General features: G+C 51.2%; 6 protein-coding genes across 6 annotated transcripts; 3 read left to right on the forward strand and 3 right to left on the reverse strand.

Moving 5' to 3' along the window:
* Positions 1-103: 103 nt before the first annotated feature.
* Positions 104-4,300, forward strand: IAR55_002857 (uncharacterized protein; the record flags this gene model as incomplete). The annotated part of the gene is made up of 8 exons (XM_066945968.1): positions 104-2,073; positions 2,134-2,272; positions 2,338-2,943; positions 3,025-3,525; positions 3,587-3,610; positions 3,681-3,739; positions 3,812-3,920; positions 4,175-4,300. The coding sequence occupies 8 exons, from the start codon at positions 104-106 to the stop codon at positions 4,298-4,300; spliced, it is 3,534 nt and encodes a 1,177-aa protein (XP_066803469.1).
* Positions 4,301-4,453: 153 nt separating this feature from the next.
* IAR55_002858 (uncharacterized protein) lies at positions 4,454-6,936 on the reverse strand (the record flags this gene model as incomplete). The annotated part of the gene is made up of 8 exons (XM_066945969.1): positions 4,454-5,071; positions 5,140-5,277; positions 5,346-5,727; positions 5,806-5,992; positions 6,054-6,202; positions 6,257-6,372; positions 6,437-6,693; positions 6,768-6,936. 8 exons carry the CDS (start codon positions 6,934-6,936, stop codon positions 4,454-4,456), a joined length of 2,016 nt encoding a protein of 671 aa, XP_066803470.1.
* A 678-nt stretch (positions 6,937-7,614) lies between these two features.
* IAR55_002859 (arginine biosynthesis bifunctional protein ArgJ, mitochondrial) lies at positions 7,615-9,331 on the forward strand (the record flags this gene model as incomplete). The annotated part of the gene is made up of 5 exons (XM_066945970.1): positions 7,615-8,679; positions 8,742-8,826; positions 8,878-8,908; positions 8,966-9,203; positions 9,266-9,331. The coding sequence occupies 5 exons, from the start codon at positions 7,615-7,617 to the stop codon at positions 9,329-9,331; spliced, it is 1,485 nt and encodes a 494-aa protein (XP_066803471.1).
* A 383-nt stretch (positions 9,332-9,714) lies between these two features.
* On the reverse strand, positions 9,715-10,485 carry IAR55_002860 (uncharacterized protein; the record flags this gene model as incomplete). Its single annotated transcript, XM_066945971.1, has 1 exon — positions 9,715-10,485. The coding sequence occupies one exon, from the start codon at positions 10,483-10,485 to the stop codon at positions 9,715-9,717; it is 771 nt and encodes a 256-aa protein (XP_066803472.1).
* A 1,766-nt stretch (positions 10,486-12,251) lies between these two features.
* On the reverse strand, positions 12,252-14,047 carry IAR55_002861 (uncharacterized protein; the record flags this gene model as incomplete). Its single annotated transcript, XM_066945972.1, has 8 exons — positions 12,252-12,488; positions 12,586-12,725; positions 12,790-12,929; positions 13,014-13,163; positions 13,231-13,252; positions 13,309-13,414; positions 13,475-13,579; positions 13,643-14,047. The coding sequence occupies 8 exons, from the start codon at positions 14,045-14,047 to the stop codon at positions 12,252-12,254; spliced, it is 1,305 nt and encodes a 434-aa protein (XP_066803473.1).
* A 461-nt stretch (positions 14,048-14,508) lies between these two features.
* IAR55_002862 (DNA-directed RNA polymerase II subunit RPB2) lies at positions 14,509-18,797 on the forward strand (the record flags this gene model as incomplete). The annotated part of the gene is made up of 10 exons (XM_066945973.1): positions 14,509-14,518; positions 14,587-14,915; positions 14,995-15,255; positions 15,314-15,601; positions 15,654-16,163; positions 16,217-17,167; positions 17,219-18,340; positions 18,408-18,462; positions 18,521-18,678; positions 18,750-18,797. The coding sequence occupies 10 exons, from the start codon at positions 14,509-14,511 to the stop codon at positions 18,795-18,797; spliced, it is 3,732 nt and encodes a 1,243-aa protein (XP_066803474.1).
* Positions 18,798-19,397: the final 600 nt, after the last annotated feature.

The following is a 19,397-nucleotide window of genomic DNA, read 5'->3' on the forward strand; positions in this document are numbered from 1 at the left end:
CATGCTCTTCTCGTTTTCCCTCTTTTTGTTGACGCGACGAGACCCATCACCGACCACTTACTCGGACACTATGCCATGATCAAAGATCAACAACCATGAGGAAATGGCAGCTCACCGATCGTCATCGACCAATGACCCTAGAACGACTCCTTATCGCCCATCACTCAACTGTCATGTCATTCGCGCGCCGTCACTTAATCATGTCAACAGAGTAGGAAGGGACAGCTCGGAATCGCCGGAACCAGTCGAGATGAAAGATCACGACATGAATCAGAAACGAGCTGGGAAGGATGGAGATGATGATGATGATGATGATGATGATGATGATGACGATGATGATGATGATGATGATGATGACATTCAGTTTATCTCGCATACGAAAGCTTCGACCAAATCGACAACGTCAGATCCAAGGAATAGGAAACTATTGTTCTCCCGCTTCCCAGATTTACCCAGTGAAAATCCCAACATTATGATCTCGTCGGTCACCACGTCCTCATCGGTCCCTTCGACTGACAAAGGGCATGTTCCATCTGTACGACCCATCCAGCCGAGACACACTCAAGCTACCAGAGATTTCCGTGCCCCTTACTCTTCCATATCGAATCCTCGACTACAAAACAGTACGACCACTTTGCCCTCCTCGACTGACCCTCCCGTAAGAAAAGCCAGAAAACAAGCTGGAACTGCAATCGAACCCTCCTTCCCGCCACCCACCTGGTCGAGATCATCAACTACACCCTCGTCCTCTTTTCGCCAGCCTTTACCGCATTCCGTATCTTCTGATCGCGCGACCACCCTCCTGGATCGACCGAGCCGCCCTTCGCCAGGTCTCCATCCTAAAAGGTCATCCTCCTCCCTATCATCCTCTCACACATCGAGCACTTCAGATCTACAGGATGCTCGACGTGTCCCTTCCATTCCGCCGTTCCCCGCTCCCAGCTCGCCCCCTTTGCGTAAAACCGCTGCCGAAAGGACGGCCACCGCCTCTGACAATCAACCTGAAGCGGTACCGTCATCTCGACCGTCTACCTCGAGCAGCAGATTTAGCAGCGCAAGTCTGGCCCAACCATATGGAATAGCTATTTTATCAAGCCAGATCCACAGAAAAGTCGACTCGGCTCCATTTCCGAGAACAGCACGTCCAAGCATGCTTTCCCCCTCTGACACGAATGAGACCTCCTCCACTATCCCCCAGACGGACACACGAGTGTCGCCGACACGCTTCGGCTCGCAAACGCACAAGCGAAGGGCCGAGACACCATCACCGCGGAAACACAAACGTCTCCGGACTTTAGACTCTTCGACTGCAGGACCGGCCGCGAGAATGGTACCTGGCGAGATAGTAGATCTGACCATGTCCGACGACGAGGACGATCCTGGCCAGAATGGAGGTGATGTGGATATGGAGAGGCGACGGATGTGTGCCTTGCCGTGTGAAGACGTGTCAAAGGACGTCAAGGTCGAATTGCTGGATGATTTACCGACAGTAGGAGCACTGGCGAGTGACCCGCCGTCAGGAACGGCATACGTCCAGAATCCCGATGTCCAGATCGCAAGTCTGGACACGGCGACCAGTCCAGGCAGACTCGCAGCAATCGGATCGATCATCGATAGTCTTGCAGGCGACCCGGTGTCTTGCACGCTGGAAGCTCCTTCACCCCAAGATGGCAACAGATTACTCGAGGATGAACCACAGTCGGTAGCTTACACCAGGGCTTCGGCCAACGTATTCGCTAGACGAATTAAACTCGCAGAGGAAAGAGCTCAAAGGTCGAAGAGGTGTCTCACGATACTATTCAAGGCGAAACATTCGCAAACCGAGCAACGAGGCCCACCATTTCTGTGTCGCAATATCAGGACTTGGTACATCGGAAAGATTGCACACGATCATCCGGACCTACCGCGATCGAAGCGATACCGTCGACGGGCGCAAGAAGAACGCAAACGGGAGGAACAAAGGGTGGAGTCGATGACGCAACACAAGGATTGGCCAATAATGGGGAAAGGCAGTGGCGGATTCGAGAGCTTTTACTCTGGCTGGGAGGAGAGGGAAAATAATGTCAAGACTGCGTAGGTGTACATGAACGAGGACCGATAAGGTCAGTCTAAAACTGATATGAGCAAACGCAGGCGGTCGCCGAGATACCTCGTCTTCGAGTTTGAAGAACTGTTGATCTCCGATTCCGGCCTTTCGTATTTGGAGAAGACTTGGCAAGATCTAGGGGAAGAAGTTCCAGACCATGCCACTGTCGAGCTCTGTCTTGATGAGGTGAGTCTGCTGCAAGAAGGCGAAAGCTTTAGTGCTGATCAGATCATGCTTTGTATGGACCAAAGATCACTCACCAGATCAAGTTACCGATGGAAGAGTTCCGCTTCACCGAGCCTAAAAGCAAGTTTATCTTGCTGATCGACGAAGAGCACTTCAACACTCGACACGTCGAAAGGGAAGTCGAGTCAGCTCCACAGCCAAGTCTTGAGCCGTCTGCCAGATCTTTCGCGGGCGGAGCTCTCACCTGTCGCATTGAAATATCTTTCTCTAAGAGCGGTACACCGTGTCGCCATTTCGGTGTCGAAACTTTGCCGATCCCATACTTGAGCGAATCTGGCCAGTACTTGCCCTTGTTAGACCCGGTTTGTTTCTCGAAAGGAGCGCATTCCATGCTGCCGCTTTTTCAGCTTCACCCGACACCGTATTGGGCTTTTCGACCACCATCCTACCTCTCACCGCTACCTCGCAAGCTTGTCTCAGCTCAGATCGGAGCACCCGAGGCGGCAATCACTTACATCAGACGACCGGACGTTGCTCAGCATGTCATGAGGTGGCAATGTGCTGTTTGTCATCCCCTTTTAGGGGGACTGGGAGGCGAGGAGGAGCTCAAGTTGCACTTCAGCAAAGTCCATGGTTGGGATTGGTTGAGAGTCGTGAAGATGGATCCATCGGTGAGTTTTCAGACAGTGTGGTCGCTCGCCGTTCACCGAGTTTTATCGTGTCATCCTCGTGCTTATCTCTTCGTCATCTAGCCTGATGGAACGAGGCGAATGACAGTCGACGTGGAAAAGATGGAAGCGCCTGTTACGCTCGAGTCGACGTTCAAGGACACCAGTCAAACGCAATATGAGACTAGCCTCCCTACTCCACCTCAAGAGGAAAACGATGTACTGTCCTCAGTCGAGATGAACATCACAGACCAAGTCGCGGCCGTCGTTGCTCAGTCGGAAGCGATGCGTAACGCATCGACCAAAGTCGTCGACCCAAGCGTTGTCCTCGATCTCACTCATCAACAGTCTCTAGAGCAAAATATGGAGGGCAAGCATCCGGAAGAGGACTCATCGGACACGACAGTTGGGAGACATAATCACGCCGAACTGGGTCTAGCAGGACCGTTCATGGACAAAAGAATCAATGAGTGGAGTACATGGTCTTCGAGAGTAGTCCCAGGGACGTTGATGGATTTGCTTCCTGAACTGGACAAGATCTGGGATGGGGCCAAATATCGTCACAACTTGCGAGGACCGGAAGAGGTGAGTCGGTTCGAGGTTTCACCCGGAAAGTGGTGTTGATGTGATCGTGTTCCATTTGTAGGATCTTATCATGAGGTTACATCATGTGAGTCTCGCCGTGTGTGCTTTGGACATTGATCCTTTTGTAGGATGTGATACTGACGTCAATGCTGTAGATATCTTACGAGAGACGTTTCCTAGCACTATGCTGGGGAAGATGGGTTGACCAAGTTGGGTAAGTCAGTCCAGCAGCCTCGTGCGAGGCGAGATGACCTCCTCGTTGCTTACGTAGGCGTGTTCACTCTAGTCCGATACCGGCCATCAATCAAGATGGATATGTCAAGACGTTTCTTGACAAGTACGGTCCGATAATGGCCAGAGCGAGACTGACCACGGAGGTCAGAGATCATCTCAGTGTGAGTGATCAATGTCCCACCCTTGTCGTTCCATTCTTCTCCCTCACTTGAGTCACACTCTCTGGGACCACTTCGATGAAGCAGAACGTCATTTCGTAAGGATTTGAGTTGACTGATGTTCTTTCCTTTCTTTTTTGGAAACATCGCAGAGACTCATGACCAACAGGTATATCGGGGCAAATGTATATCTTGGAGGTTGTAAGAGGTGGAATATGATCACGAAGCAATATCATGATGATCTTGGCAAGTCCCAGTCCCAGTCTCAGTCTCAGCCCCAGTCCCAGTCTCGAGAAAGTTTTCATGTCGAGGTATCGGCCACGAAAGGGGAAGAGGTCAATATCACCACAACGATAGAATCCGCTCCGTCTCCTCCCGAGTGAACGAGTTGGTTCCTCCGCTTTCACTCTTGTACTTTACGATCGGATTGTAAGGTTTGCATTTTGTATATATGACATGTCATGTACGATATGATATGATAGAGATATGAATGACGCAATGCCGCTACTGCTAGTAATGAAGCAACAAACGTTGATCTACATCACCTTCTGCTGTTTCACCTCCCCGCCCACACTCATATCCAGACCCACTTCGTCCGCCCCTCTTTTCCCAGGAACGTTCATTCCTCCATTCCGAGTCGCCCCTTGTCCTTGTATTCCACTCGGAGTGTGTATTCTCTGTCCAACTTGATTTTGGAACCCGCCTCGTCCTGGTCCGCTCCTAAAACCACCTCGGAAACCACCTCTGCCACCCCCTCGGAAGGACTGTTGTTGTTGTTGTTGTGGTGGTTGTTGATGTTGACCGAGTGGCATCATTCCCATTCCCAATCCGTTCGCCATCTGCATTTGCATCTGTAATTGCATTTGCTGTTGCATCTGTTGTTGTTGTTGCATTTGCTGCTGCTGTTGCATCTGTTGTTGCATCATCATTTGCTGCTGCTGCTGGATTTGCTGTTGCTGCTGTTGCTGCTGGATTTGCTGTTGGTGCTGTGGTTGAAATCCCACATTCTGACCTCCCATCATCCCCATTCCAATGCCGTTCATCGCAGCCATCATTTGCATTTGCAACAAACTCGCTTGGAGAGTTTGCATTTGAGTCACAATCGCTGCTCGAGCTTGTGGCACCAACGAGGGATTCAATAGCATCTTCTTGGCCTGGAAGGTGAAGAAAACATGTGAGTCATTTTAGTGAGAGCGTAGCAATATCTGCCGGTCAGACTCACGCCCGTCAAATAGGTCTGGATGACTTGGGGATTGAGCAGCTCAGGGTCGATAGGTTGGCCGTTGGCACCGAGAATTTGGTTCTCCACAGGCTTATCTTCTGCCTCACTGTTGGCCGGAACAGCTCCTTCTTCGCTTTGCTGGAAACCCGAATCATTCATGAGTTATCGAATCAGATGACATTGGAATTCAGCCAATGTACACGCACCGTATCAGGCGACTGTTCCTCATCCACTTCCTTCTTCTCTCCTTCGGCGCTCTCACTTGCTGCGCCTTCTTCCTCCTTGCTTCTCTCAACTTCGCCGTCCACGTAGGTTTTCACCTTTTCTCGCAGCGCCTCATCCACTTCCAGCTTGTCCAGACTTGGCACCTTGCTCTCGCAACTGGAACACTCAAAGTCGTGTTCCAGCAGCCATGTGGTGATGCACTCTTCACAAAAGGCGGTGTGACAACATGGCGCTCTGACAGCTTCCCATACGAGTTTCTTGCATATCGGGCATGTGAGAGCAGCATCGAGTGGTTGGGTGTCTCGGACGTCCGCACCAGTCAATGCTCGGGGTTTGGCTGCGGCGTGTTTCTGCCATTGCCGTCTGCGAGAAGAGTCAGCCACTTGTCACCGTCATGGGGAACGAACGTTTGGGACCAAAGAGTAAAGACGAGGTACTCACTGGTCAGGCATTGCTCGCACAAAGCCTCCATCCGCTGTCAGCATCGCACCGCCACTCGACCCTTCTGTTCCCACAGGAGTCTCGACTGTCTGCAAGAAACTTCTTGGGATACCAGTCACTCGCACGAATCGTTTCCGTTCAGCCGCAGCGGGGTCATCGTTATTGGGACAGTTTTGGATCCAGTGGCCTGTGAGAAGGGTGACATCGTTAGCAAACTAGCTTCGAAGCGGCTGGCGGGATATACGCACCCTTCTGTCCACATCGATAACAGATATAGCCGACTGGCGGCTCTTTATCAGACTCTACACCAAAATCGTATTTCGCGCCTGCGCCTGCGACAGCCGAATTCGAGGGCTTGTTTGCACGAGCCGTTCTGGCTGCTGGTGCTCGTTGTTGTCTATGCGCGGATGCGCTGTCAGTAGGATGCGATCACACTGGATGCTGGACTCACAGAGACATATCCTCTTGCATCTGTTCCCATGCGTCTGCACCCTGAGCCAGGATCGCTTGAATCTTCGCATCTTCCTCTGCGTCACCAGTTGATATAGGAACGCTAGGTTCTCCAGGCTGACGAGAGAGTGAGGTTATGTGTCAACTCGCAGCGCTCTGCCTGGATGTGAACTCCACTTACTCTCTTATCGTCCTTCCCATCAAACCTCTTTGACATACTTCCGAAACTACCTCCGACCCCTCTCGCTCCTCTATTCATCTTATCCTGCATCGCCTGTCTCGCATGGGATTCTATTCTGTGATCGCCGTTCAACGCATCTCCGGCAGCGGTTCCGGCGATGTAATTCTGAGCGTTACCTCGACCTTTGACGGATGAAGGGAGTCGTTTCGCGATGAGGGAGGAAGATCTTGGAATTTGGTGGTCATCATCTTTGAACTCTACGATTTCATGATGCAGTTTTATCAGTGAATGGTACCAATCATTGCGAGACAGCCCGCACTTCTGGACCCACCTTCATTGGTCACATTGTCGAATATGGCGATGTCGAAATCTTTGCCATTGCCCATCTTATTCGCCAGAATGATCTCGCGCTTCAGGTCGAAGACGGAGATGTGTGTACCGTCAAACGTCACTCGGGACTCATCACGCCCTGCACCCCATCGGTAGAAGACCGTCGACATGGCGGATATAGCACGTCAAGTTTGAGCGGCGAGGGGAGGGTATTTCGGGATGGAAGGCGAACTTGACAAGCTTGAGTCAGATCGCTAGCTGGAAGAATTGATGTATCTCCCTTTCTCGTTCGCTCAGAAGCAGTTTGGCGGCTGCGAAGAGCTTGCGAGGTGTTCTACCGTCGTACTAATACACTTCGTGATCTATTTTGGCGTGATATAGAATGAGCTCTTCTTTGGTCCTGACTGAAAAAAGAATACAGGTTCATGCGGTAGTGAGATGACGAAGATAATGGTGATTCCACGAGTGAGTCGTCGGCGAGGTTCGAGTTACCCAGCTTTATATGCCTCTGGAACCCCTCCACACGTCTTCTGTGATGTTACTGAATCGACTTCGAATCGATTGGATAGTGATCTAAAAGCAGGAAGACGATCAAAGGTTGACTCTCGAAGGACAACTGACTTTGATTGGCGGTGTATGTGGGGGGACCACCTACGATGCTCGTACTTGAACGTGCTTATCACGTGACTGAAGCTGCTTATCGCGGGGCTCATCAAATGATTGATGACTCAACAGGTTGGAGATGTGGAAAGGTCGAAAGACTGTTTGCAATAGCTTTCGTTTTCGATTCTCGGCCTTCACGCTACGGTCTCGCAATACTTCACTCAACGGTCTGAAAGGCAGACAAGATGCCTCCCTCGCTTCCTTTCCCTTCTGCCGCTCTTCGAGCTATACCGACTCTCGCTCGAGCCGCTACCACCTCAGCCGGTACAACCCCGACCCCGCCCAAACCACCTCCATCGAAAGATCATCATGTCCACTCCTACTCCCCCGAAGCTTTCCCTCTTGGATACTCGGTGTCTTCTACCCATTCATCAATCAAGAAGAAGGCCGGTGCTCTGGATCTCGGTGTCCTGGTCTCCACTTCCGATCAGCCATGCTCAGCGGCTGCCTGTTTGACCCGAAATGTCTTCAAGGCTGCTCCTGTCACCGTGACGACCGAACTGTTGCAAAGCGGTAAGGGACGTGCGAGGGGGTTCATTGTCAACTCAGGTTGTGCGAATGCTGTCACTGGAAAGAAAGGGTTGGAAGATGCCTGGGCCATGTCTAAAAACACCACCTCTCAACTCCCACCGGGACCCGTCGGTGTAGGCACTCTGGTCATGTCGACGGGTGTCATAGGTCAACATCTTCCCATCTCATCTATCCTCGGCAACATCCCCGATCTGACTCGCACCTTGGACGATTCTTCGAAATCATGGCTCAACCTCGCTCGTGCATTCATGACGACCGACACGTTCCCGAAACTCCGTGCTCGAACGTTCAAACTCGGTGATCGACTCGTCCGGATGGCCGGTATCGACAAAGGCGCAGGTATGATCGCGCCTTCGATGGGACCACCTCAACCTCCTCACGCCACTTTGCTCGGAGTGATCGCGACAGATGCTGCCGTTCATCCTGAAGCACTACAATCGGCTCTGAACTATGCGGTAGACAGGAGTTTTAACAGTATCACCGTCGATGGAGATATGAGCACCAACGATACCATCCTGTGTTTGGCAAACGGTGCTGCCGGGAAGGTCGAGGACGAGGGAAGGGAAAGCGCTGAGAAGATGGAGGAGATCACAGAGAAAGGTAACCCCGAGGAATTCAGAATCTTCAAAGAGGAGTTGCGAAGTTTTGCAGAGGAATTGGCTCAGCTGGTCGTCAGGGATGGTGAAGGTGCTACTAAATTCGTTACCGTTCGAGTCAAGGTGAGCGTTCGACCCTTTGACAGCCGCTTCACAGGCCAGAAACTGACTTTTCGCACGTGCAGAACGCTCCATCATACGACATCGCCAACTCTGTGGCTAAGAGCGTTGCCAATTCGTCATTGTTCAAGACTGCTATGTATGGTGAAGGTGAGTCGTGCAGTCGTGAATAGATCGCGAACGCTGCTGACTTCCCAGTAGATGCAAACTGGGGTCGTATTCTCTGTGCAGTGTATGTCCTTCTCTCCCTAGACTCAGACTCACGGCTTATGTCCAAATTCGTGAACAGCGGCTACACCCCGCTTTCTCCCAACCCCATCTCCCCCACCAGCGTTTCCGTGTCATTCATTCCTGCCTCGACTCTGTCCGACTCAACACCGCTTCGATTACTCACAAACGGCGAGCCCGAGCCGAACATTGACGAAGAGCGAGCCAGTGCAATCCTGGCAGAGGAGGATCTGGAAGTGGAGATCGATCTGGGAGACGGTAATGAGGAAGCAAGAGTCTGGACTTGTGATTTCTCCCATGTGAGTGGACTGTTCCAGACAACGAAATGTGATCAGGCAGACTGATGAGCGATCTCTTTCAGGAATACGTGACTATCAACGGAAGTGTGAGTACTGCATCTCTGTATTGCTGTGGACAAGATTGCTGACGCTGATGTATCGTAGTACCGGAGCTAAGACAGCTTGGCATGGAAGACGATACTGAAACGCGAAGACAGTATTCGCCAAAGAAACATATGCATATACAATGATGATCAATGTTTGGATCACTCGTCGTGTCTTGGCTTTATAGACTCAACTATGAAACAGATCTGTATGTGGTGAACCCGATGCGAATTGGCTACGAGCGTGACCGTGATGCGCTTGACGGGATTATACAAAATGTCGAGTATGTGCGGGGTGAATATGGTCTGTTGCTTGGATACACTATACGAGGTGGACATTGATCCCTCTCATTTCTCTCCTCCGGTCCTTGCACCATTACAAGGCATGGAATACGTCAATAACAGCCGCCAATGATGTGCGGAAAGCTTCAACGACCTTCGTCCAATTCCATCCCATCTCCACCAACATGTTCCACCCACTGGTCTCTCTCTTTTCCTCCTTCCTTACTCCATGCGCCAAAATAGTCCAGATTGTGATTCGACAACCGTCCGAAACCTAGTCCATCTCCACCTCCATCACCACGGTTCAACATCATCGTTGACTCGGCGAGTTGTCCTTGGACATCCTGATTTCCCTTGTTCGTCTGCTGAGGAGTAGAACCGGGATTGACAGATCCGTGACTGTGTACTGGACTACATGGCGGAGCTGGTGGAAGTGTCTTGCACAGGGGCACGAAGAACGCGTGAAACCCTTTCGCCTTCTCGACCTTGACTTCCAGTGACATCTGTACGTTCTTCTGTTTGGTCGAAGTCGATCCCGAAGGTTTCTTCGTGGGCCCTCTCGGTCGACCACCCGCTGTCGTCGTCCTGTGTAATTGCGATTGTGAGTGGGAGGAATGCGCCGGACGTGATGTTGATGATGATGATGATGATCCCAATGGTGTGGTAGGCGCTGAGAATGAGGTGTGTTGCGGTAAGGAAGGGATCGGTGAAGGATGGGACGAGAAGGAAGAAGATGATGCAGGTGAAAACGCAGGTCGTGGGAGTGTAGGGAAATGAGACTGTGGTGAGGTCTGCTGGTGTGAATATGCCGGGTAGAACCCTTGTTGAGCGTGAGCGTGAGCGTGGGTATGGGCGTGAGGTGTCATGGTGTGATGAGGGAAGGGTGAAGAGTTTCGTGATGCAGGATCGCGCAGCATGATTTTTATGACAACGAGGCGATAGGTCGGTTCGACACTAGGTTGAGTTGATGATTCGTATCGCACTGTAGTATGGAGCGATGCAATGCTGTTTGAGCGTACCATGAACGAACACAATGAGCACGTTGTCTGACCGTTCCAAGGCATAAACCAACCGTTATATCGATTGGTCACTCACACCGAAACTCCTCCCAAAACAAGGAAGGAACACGAGTTTCGTCTGCTTCTATTCTCTTTTTTCTTTCCTTTCGCGCTAATCCGATAGTGCGTCTGTCTGTGCGGGTGTTTGTCTGTGCGCGGGTCTTTCATAAACAAGCTCGAGCAGGAGTTCTGCGTATCCTCTTTTTGATCTTCGGGCGAGAGGTCTGGAGGGTATGGATGTATGAAGCAGCACTCGAGTCAAGACGACTTGGCTGATTCAAAGCAATGGATGCACTCGACAGTCAAAGCGCTTCCATGATTGTCAGCAAAGCTCCTAATCGTCAACGCTGCCTTTCCCCCCCAACCAAATTCCATCTCCTCTGCTCTCCCCCAGGCGCGAAAAGGCGGTTGGCACTAATACGCGAGATTCAGGGTTCACATACTACAAACTCACCAGATAACTTGTAATGAATCAAAGGGTCAGATAGACGGAATCTCTCATGTGGGAGACGATCTTAGGGTCGAGGATGAGATTTTGATGATTAGGGATAGGAATCTAGGTGTTGATGTCTGGTGGTGTTGCGGATGGGGAAATTGGGAACTGCAGGAACTGGCCAACTAGTCAGAGAATGATGACTTGATTCGGAGGATAGCTAAATCTGTATCTATCTTGACTTGGCAGTCGTTTGATTGATGATTGTGAAAGTGACGAAATGAGTGCATCGTTCATCACAAGTCAGCCAATATATATGGCCAGGACACAACCGACTCTGTCGATAAGATGGATGTTGGCGGAGTAGCATGTCTTCTCTCGCGGAGATCGTACACGGTGGTCTTCCTCACCGATCGCACCGAAGAGTCCGTCTTGTTCGGCTCAGCCGGACTCGGGACGTCAAATATACTCTGGCGCAGAACGACATGAAAGGACTGGAAGTGTCTCGTATCCACTGACCCCTTGATGAGCTTATCGCGCGTAAAGCTATCCCTTGATTCGTCACGGGCGAGAGAGTGTCTCATGTCTTCATGGAGATAAACTCCTATTTGGCCGGGATCTTGAACAACTAGTTAGTCTGTTGAGATTGGAAGAACACTCGCGCTCCCTACTCCCGAAACGATTCGACCACACCATGTCGCTATTCTGACGAGAGGCGTCGAAAGCACTACAAAGACCCATACTCAAAACCTCGTGTTTCACAGGTATCACCCCTTGAAGGGAAGGCAAACAACGATCGTCGTAGTCGATGCACCCCGAGACATCGACTTGGCCTTCGCGATTTCGAACCCCCGCTCGCGTGGGACGGAGACGTTTCATGTTGTTTCCGTCTCAGATCTCATCTGAAATGTGTGAAAATCGTACGGTAGGTAAGGGAGTATTATCTTCGTCGCATCAGCTAGAGTAGCTTTTGGAGAAAAGTGGCCGAGGCTCATGTCCACCTGGTTAGCATCATACTCAGTACACCCATTGAGGAGCGAAATTTAACTAATTGAGCTTCGATCGAGATATGGCTGGTAAAAGCGCCCTTGATCCTCGATAGGGTGACCATTGTTAGGCGAGATGAGCGCCTCCGGTAGCGTCAAATGATGGGGAGATATGCATACATTTACTGACTCGCCGTGCATACCACTCAGACCCTCCCAGCTTGTCTTCTAGACTTTCCAGGTCTGCCTCTAGGAGCACCCCCGCCCCTGCCGCCACCGCCACCTCCTCTGGCACCCCCTCGACCACCACGACTACCGCCTCGCCCACCTCGACCCCCACCACCGAAGCTTGAGAAATCGTTGGTACTCTCTCGGGTGTTCTGCTTGGCTCGTCGGGAAGAGCCACCAAGTGAGAATTTCGCATCTCGGGCGTGACGAGGCATCTGAGAGGACAGACAGTCAGGACGAGCACACCCAGCGACTGGCGGCGATCCGGGACAGGATATCACACAGGGGTTCTTAGCCAACAAAAAAACTCACCTTCGCCTTATCTCGTCCGCCCCGAGCGCCTCGCCCGCCACTCTCTCCCCTCTCCGGTCGTCCCTCGATAGCGTCGTCCACAGCGATATCGAACTGGTCCGCATCTCCATCCTCCCCGATCTCCATACCATCCTTTCTCTCTGCAATAGAAACGATAATCAGCAATACGAGCAACTAAGATCGTGAAGCCTGACCCCAACTTACTTCGCTTGATACCCTGCACTCGCTCCGAGAAACTCTTCTTGTCTTGTTCTCTTTGCTTGAGCTTCTCGTGTTGGATTTGCTTTCCATACTTCTTGAGATCTCGCTGCTTCTTGGCCGCCTCTGATTTCTTGATACCCTGGCTGAACACAGGACGCAGACGTCAGTGTGAGTCTGGCACGAGAATTGATTGTGATTGAGGGACTTGAGAGGAGAATGACACATACGCCTCGTCCACAAGCTTCGTTCGCACTCTCTCCATGTGCTCGTCTGATTTTACCATCTCAGCGTAGTAATCGGTCGGACGGGTAAAAGGGATGTCAAATTTCGTTGCGAGCTTCCTGGCATCTGGAACGCAGTCGAGAGCGAGCTTATAGCTGGACACAGAGGGTTGTACATCAACAAAGGCGCAAGACGTGAGGGTGTGTTCATGCAGCGACTCACAAGGCCATCTCTCGTTGAAGATCTATGTCAACAGATTGATTAACTTCGGCAAGCATCATGGCAGCTTAGAGGACCCACCATCACTGGGGTCAACATCCAAGACAGCTTTGCTGTTCAACACCAGGTGTTCAGGCCAAGACATGTTGGTGACCCTCATAGCGTCTGTGACGACCCGTAAAGCAGGCTGGGCAGAGCAACCAGTCAGCAAATGTTGCACTTCACGTCATTCTGGCGAGATGCTCACCTTGTTGTAGATAGTCGTTCTTCGTTGGGGTACAGCGTCCTCGTCGACCGAAACATCTGAGCCAAGTCCATCAAGTGAGATAGCATCGTCCCCTGCATCTTGTTTCTAAGCCGGTGAAAGGCGTCAGCAAACAGCTCGGAAGTGACACGGAGTTTCAATGAAGCTCACCTCAGCTTCCTCGCCGTTGTACACTACTTCGGCGGCGTCAACATCGTCTTCTTCCTCGTCCTCGTCGCTTCCTTCTCCAGACATAGCCTCCTCCCCTGAAGCCATCTCCTCGTCCTCTTCATCACTTCCTTCGTCCTCGTCTTCTTCCTCTTCCTCGTCTTCATCCTCATCATCGCCACCGAGAACAGCTCTTTCGTATTCGTCCAGATCTTCCTCATTGACCAGCTCCATCAACCTCTTCATCCCATCCTCGCTGATGCCATTCTCATCCTCATCCTCGCTACTGTCTTCTTCCTCCTGAACGACCTTTGCCGAAGCTTTAGCTTTGGGAGCAGGGTCCTTGGCCCTTGCCTTGCCCTTTCCAGCGATTGGCTTCTGAGCCACTTTCTTGCTGAGTGTGACCATGACGGATTTCGTGTGTTCGCAGATGTTGTTATGTGTAGGTTGTAGAAAGTTGAACAGGGTGGACACAAAATTCTTCTGAGCGTGGAGGCAGGAACTGATCCGGCTGACACCAGAGATGCCACATTCGGATAATTACGGCCTTATTTTCCAGCAGCGAGGCGTTCTCTCACGTCGTCGCTGCTTACGCTTCACTCACTCATCGCTGTCATTTACTGCTTGTTTCCTATGCCAATGCCATCCAAGCTATATCTAGCCCCTCTCCAGTGAGACGGTAGATTCTCGTCGCGCAGAAAGAGCAGTATTCGAACGAGTCAGACTCAGACCGAAACAAACCGAGCCAGGTACTTCGATTCTGTTTCTTTTCGCACGAACGACGATCCAACCTCGCGACTGTTCCCCCGTCGTCACCTGGTGACCAAAAAGCCCGTCTGTCTTCTCTAGGTTGTTAGATTGGTCGCAAGATGGATGCAGGTGAATATCACTCTTCTCTCCTCTTGTCAAGTCTGTGTCTGTACGGCGCTACAACACGTTTCATGCAGGTACAGATTACACAATCTCTCAACCTGTCGAAGATGGGTTTTCTTATGACCCAAATTACGACTATCACCAATACCAATCCGACGATGTGAAGGCTGGAGATGAGAACAAGTACGATATGGATGGAGAGTACGAGGAGGCGGAGCCCATCAGTCAGGAAGATTATTGGACGGTGATCAACTCGTTCTTTGACGAAAAGGGTCTGGTCCGACAACAACTCGAATCCTTCAATGAGTTTATCGAGAACACAATGCAGGAGATCGTGGACGATCACGCGAGGTTGACGTTGGATCAGTTCACGCAATACACAGGTGTCACTGGTGACGAAACGGTGAGTTTGTAAAAAAAATCCGGTGGAATGCGCATTGTCATCGGTAGCTCATCACAACTTCTGTTCTGCCTTTTTGCAGCGTCGGTACGAGATTTCGTTCGGACAAATCTACCTTGCGAGGGTGAACCACACCGAGATGGACGGTCGAACAAACATGTTATTTCCTCAAGAAGCGCGACTTCGAAATCTCACCTATTCTGCCCCGCTCTATGTTGACATCAAAAAGCGGACGCTCACCGCGTCTGGAGTGGACGACCCCATTGAGGCTGACTGGAAACCTGCTGTCGGACAAGATGGAGAGATCGAGGCTGCCGAGGAGGAGAAGGTGTCTATCGGAAAGGTCAGTCAAGACGAATGTTTAATGTGCGCATCAGTTTAGCTAAAAAAGCTGCATTCAGGTCCCCGTTATGGTCAGATCGAACTTCTGTCTCCTGCACGGTCTACCGGATGATAAATGTCACGACATCGGAGAATGTCATTATGACCAGGGAGGATACTTCATCATTTCAGGATCCGAGAAGGTGTTGATTGCACAAGAAAGAATGGCCTCGAACCACGTATTCGTCTTCCTGAAGGCGGCACCTGCACGATTCACCTACTTTGCGGAGATAAATTCTCAGAAGGAGAAAGGTGGTAAGGTGGCGAACCATACGGAAGTCAGACTGTATTCGAGAGCACCTGGAACTGTAAGTGTGCCCTGACACGCAAATCATTTCCGCGCTGATTTTGTCGCTGTAGACTGGTGGTGTCATCCGTGTATCCCTTCCTTACACAAAGGTTGATATCCCCCTTGTCATCGTCTTCCGAGCTCTCGGTATCGTGCCCGACAGAGACGTTCTCAGCCACATCTGTTTCGGTGAAGACGACGATCCTCTCCTCGAGATGCTCCAACCTTCCATCGAGGAGGCTTTCGCTGTGCAAGACCGAGACACCGCACTTGATTTCATTGGTCGACGTGGGCAACATGAGAAAGCGCCGAGAGCACAAAGACAACGTGCCGCGTTCGACATTCTCCACAAGGAGTTCTTACCACACGTGTCTACATCGGAAGGATTCGAGTCAAAGAAAGCCTTCTTCTTGGGTTACATGGTTCACAGATTATGTTCTGCCGCGCTGGGAAGGAAAGATTTGGATGATCGAGATCACTTTGGGAACAAGAGATTAGACCTCGCGGGGCCGTTGATGGCAGAGATGTTCGGGGTGGTGTTCGGAAAGCTCAGAGAGGATATGTACCGGTACCTGAAGAAGGTGGGTTCGGATCATTATAGACGTGGGCTGATCCGTTGCAGTGTGTCGAGCAGAATAAGGACTTTGCTCTGAACATGGCTATTCGACCGAACACCGTTACAGACGGTCTCAAATACGCTTTGGCTACGGGCAATTGGGGAAAAAGGGGTAACACACGAGCTGGTGTCTCGCAAGTGCTCAACCGATACACCTTTGCATCGACTCTTTCCCATCTGCGAAGAACCAATACACCTATCGGACGAGATTCCAAGGCAGCAAAACCTCGACAACTGCACAACACGCACTGGGGTATGGTCTGTCCTGCCGAGACACCTGAAGGAGCTGCGTGTGGTTTGGTCAAGAACCTCGCACTCATGTCATACATCTCTGTTGGTTCCTACTCGGCACCGGTCATGGAGTTCCTCGAGGAATGGGGTCTGGAGGATTTGTCCGAGTATACGCATGCGCCTTCGGCTACGAAGGTGTTCGTCAACGGTGTCTGGATGGGTATCCACCGAGATGCGCCAACGCTGCATGCCAACCTCTTACAAATGCGACGAGGCGGTCAGTTGAAGCACGAAGTCAGTATCGTGCGAGATATCCGAGAGCGAGAGCTACGATTGTACACCGATTACGGACGAGTTTGTCGTCCACTGTTCATTGTTGATCAAGCCACCCAGAGCATCAGGCTCAAGCGGGAGCACATCACTCGTATCGAGCGGACCAGTGAAGCAGGCGAGGCGTGGGACCAGCTGCTGTCGGATGGCATCATTGAATACGTGGACGCTTCGGAAGAAGAAACGATCCTTATCGCCATGACATCAGAGGATCTAGAAAATGCTCGGACGAAGAACAGCAAGACGGAGTTGGTGAGGGATAGAGCCGCCCACAACTTGGAATCCTTCGACCCTTCGGCGAGGATCAAGAGTACGGTGTTCAGCAAAAGTTACACGCATATGGAGATTCATCCAAGTATGATCTTGGGTGTATGTGCCAGTATCGTGCCTTTTCCTGACCACAATCAAGTGAGTCGCTTGATATGAACAGGATGCCGATAGCTGATCACCGACCGTCAGTCACCCCGTAACACGTACCAGTCCGCGATGGGCAAACAGGCTATGGGTGTATTCCTCACCAATTATCAGCTGCGTATGGACACCATGGCGAATATTCTGTACTACCCTCAAAAGCCACTGGCCACGACACGATCCATGGAATATCTCAAGTTCTCGGAACTTCCTGCTGGACAAAACGCCATCGTCGCGATCATGTGTTATTCGGGTTATAACCAAGAAGATTCCGTCATTATGAATCAGAGTTCCATCGACCGAGGTCTGTTCAGATCGCTCTACTACCGGTCATACACCGACACAGAGAAGATGAAGGGTATGACAAAGGCGGAGACGATCGAGAAACCAGATAGGAACGAGACATTGAGGATGAAGCAAGGCTCAAGCGATCGTTATGCCAAACTCGACGTGGATGGTTTGGTCAGCCCAGCAACCAATGTCAATGGCGATGACATTCTCATTGGTAAGACGGCACCACTGCCCGAAGATAGCGAGGAGCTGGGTCAAAGAACGCAGCTGCATCAGAAGCGAGATATCTCGACGCCGCTGAAGAGCACGGAGCAAGGTCTGGTAGACCAAGTCATGATCACGACGAACGGCGAGGGACATAAATTTGTCAAAATTCGAGTCCGATCGACCCGAGTTCCTCAAATCGGTGACAAATTCGCTTCTCGACACGGTCAGAAAGGTACCATCGGTATCACATATCGACAAGAAGACATGCCGTTCACAGCGGAAGGTCTTGTACCTGACATCATCATCAACCCCCACGCTATCCCCTCCCGAATGACGATAGGACACTTGGTCGAGTGTCTCTTGTCAAAGCTCTCTACCTTGACTGGAGGAGAAGGTGACGCTACGCCATTCACAGAGTTGACTGTGGAAGCTGTGTCGCAAATGTTGAGAGCGAAGGGTTACCAATCGCGAGGATTCGAGGTGCTCTATCACGGCCACACGGGAAGGAAGCTGCAGGCTCAGGTGTATTTCGGCCCGACGTATTATCAACGGTTGAAACATATGGTGGACGACAAGATCCACGCGAGGGCTCGAGGACCTTTGCAGATCCTGACCAGACAACCTGTTGAAGGTAGAAGTCGAGATGGTGGTTTACGTTTCGGAGAGATGGAGGTGAGTCAGCTGATCCAACTCAAGGTAAGAGCTAGAGAACGAGACTGATGCCCTCGGCCTTTTGCAGAGAGATTGTATGATCTCGCATGGTATCGCTGGATTCTTGAAGGAGAGGATGTACGGTGGGTGTGGGATATGCCTTGGCTCGATGAAGCGTCGGCTGACTGTTTGTTTGTTCAGACTCGTCCGATGCCTTCAGAATACACGTCTGCGACCTTTGCGGTCTCATGGCGGTTGCGAACCTGAAGAAGCAAGAGTTCTACTGCTCAGTGTGCAGAAACAGTACTCAGATCTCTCAAGTGTACATTCCTTATGCGGCGAAGTTGCTCTTCCAAGAGGTGAGTCTAGACGCAGTTGCCATTCGAGACAATGGAGGACGCTTCGCTGACCTAGTGCTTCCGCTGTATAGCTGCAAGCGATGAACATCGCATGTCGAATGTATGGCGATATGGATTAGGAAGGGGAGTCAAGGGACAGGGGAGCAGATACAGATTATTTCATGGCGACCGCATATCTACAAAACAAATGCATTGTCATATCTACGATATCGCAAGTGAACAGCCTACTTTGAAGAGTCAGTAACGCCGAAGCCTACCTTTTGTTCCATACATCGACCACTGATCTCGTATCTTGAGGGATCGGTGACTCATTTGACAAGTCTCGCAGAAAAGCTGAGAAACATTCACACCTGGGTAAATTATTGTGCGCCGACGAATTCAAGATCGGATTGAAGCTGACACGCTCGTCGATAATCTGTTACGTCCACTTACGGAGAATCCGAAGCACAATCCTGTGAGACGAACCACTAAACACGCTGATGCCAACATGTCGAAGGATGTATATGGTTCGCCCAATCGAACTATTGGCAGAAGCGGACCATAGTGCGGGAGCGATCATGCTTAGTCAGAGCCGATGGCTGCGTGGATTGCATCGCACTGTATGCAGCCACACGACTGTACGGGACGACGTGATGATCCTCTTGGCGGTCAGATGAAAGAACGCCAGATACGACACCTAGCACCTATCCCATACAGTCGATAGCGATTCAAAGATGCTG

This window comes from Kwoniella newhampshirensis, chromosome 5, assembly GCF_039105145.1.
Source record: "Kwoniella newhampshirensis strain CBS 13917 chromosome 5, whole genome shotgun sequence".
NCBI classification, from domain to species: Eukaryota; Fungi; Basidiomycota; class Tremellomycetes; order Tremellales; family Cryptococcaceae; genus Kwoniella; species Kwoniella newhampshirensis.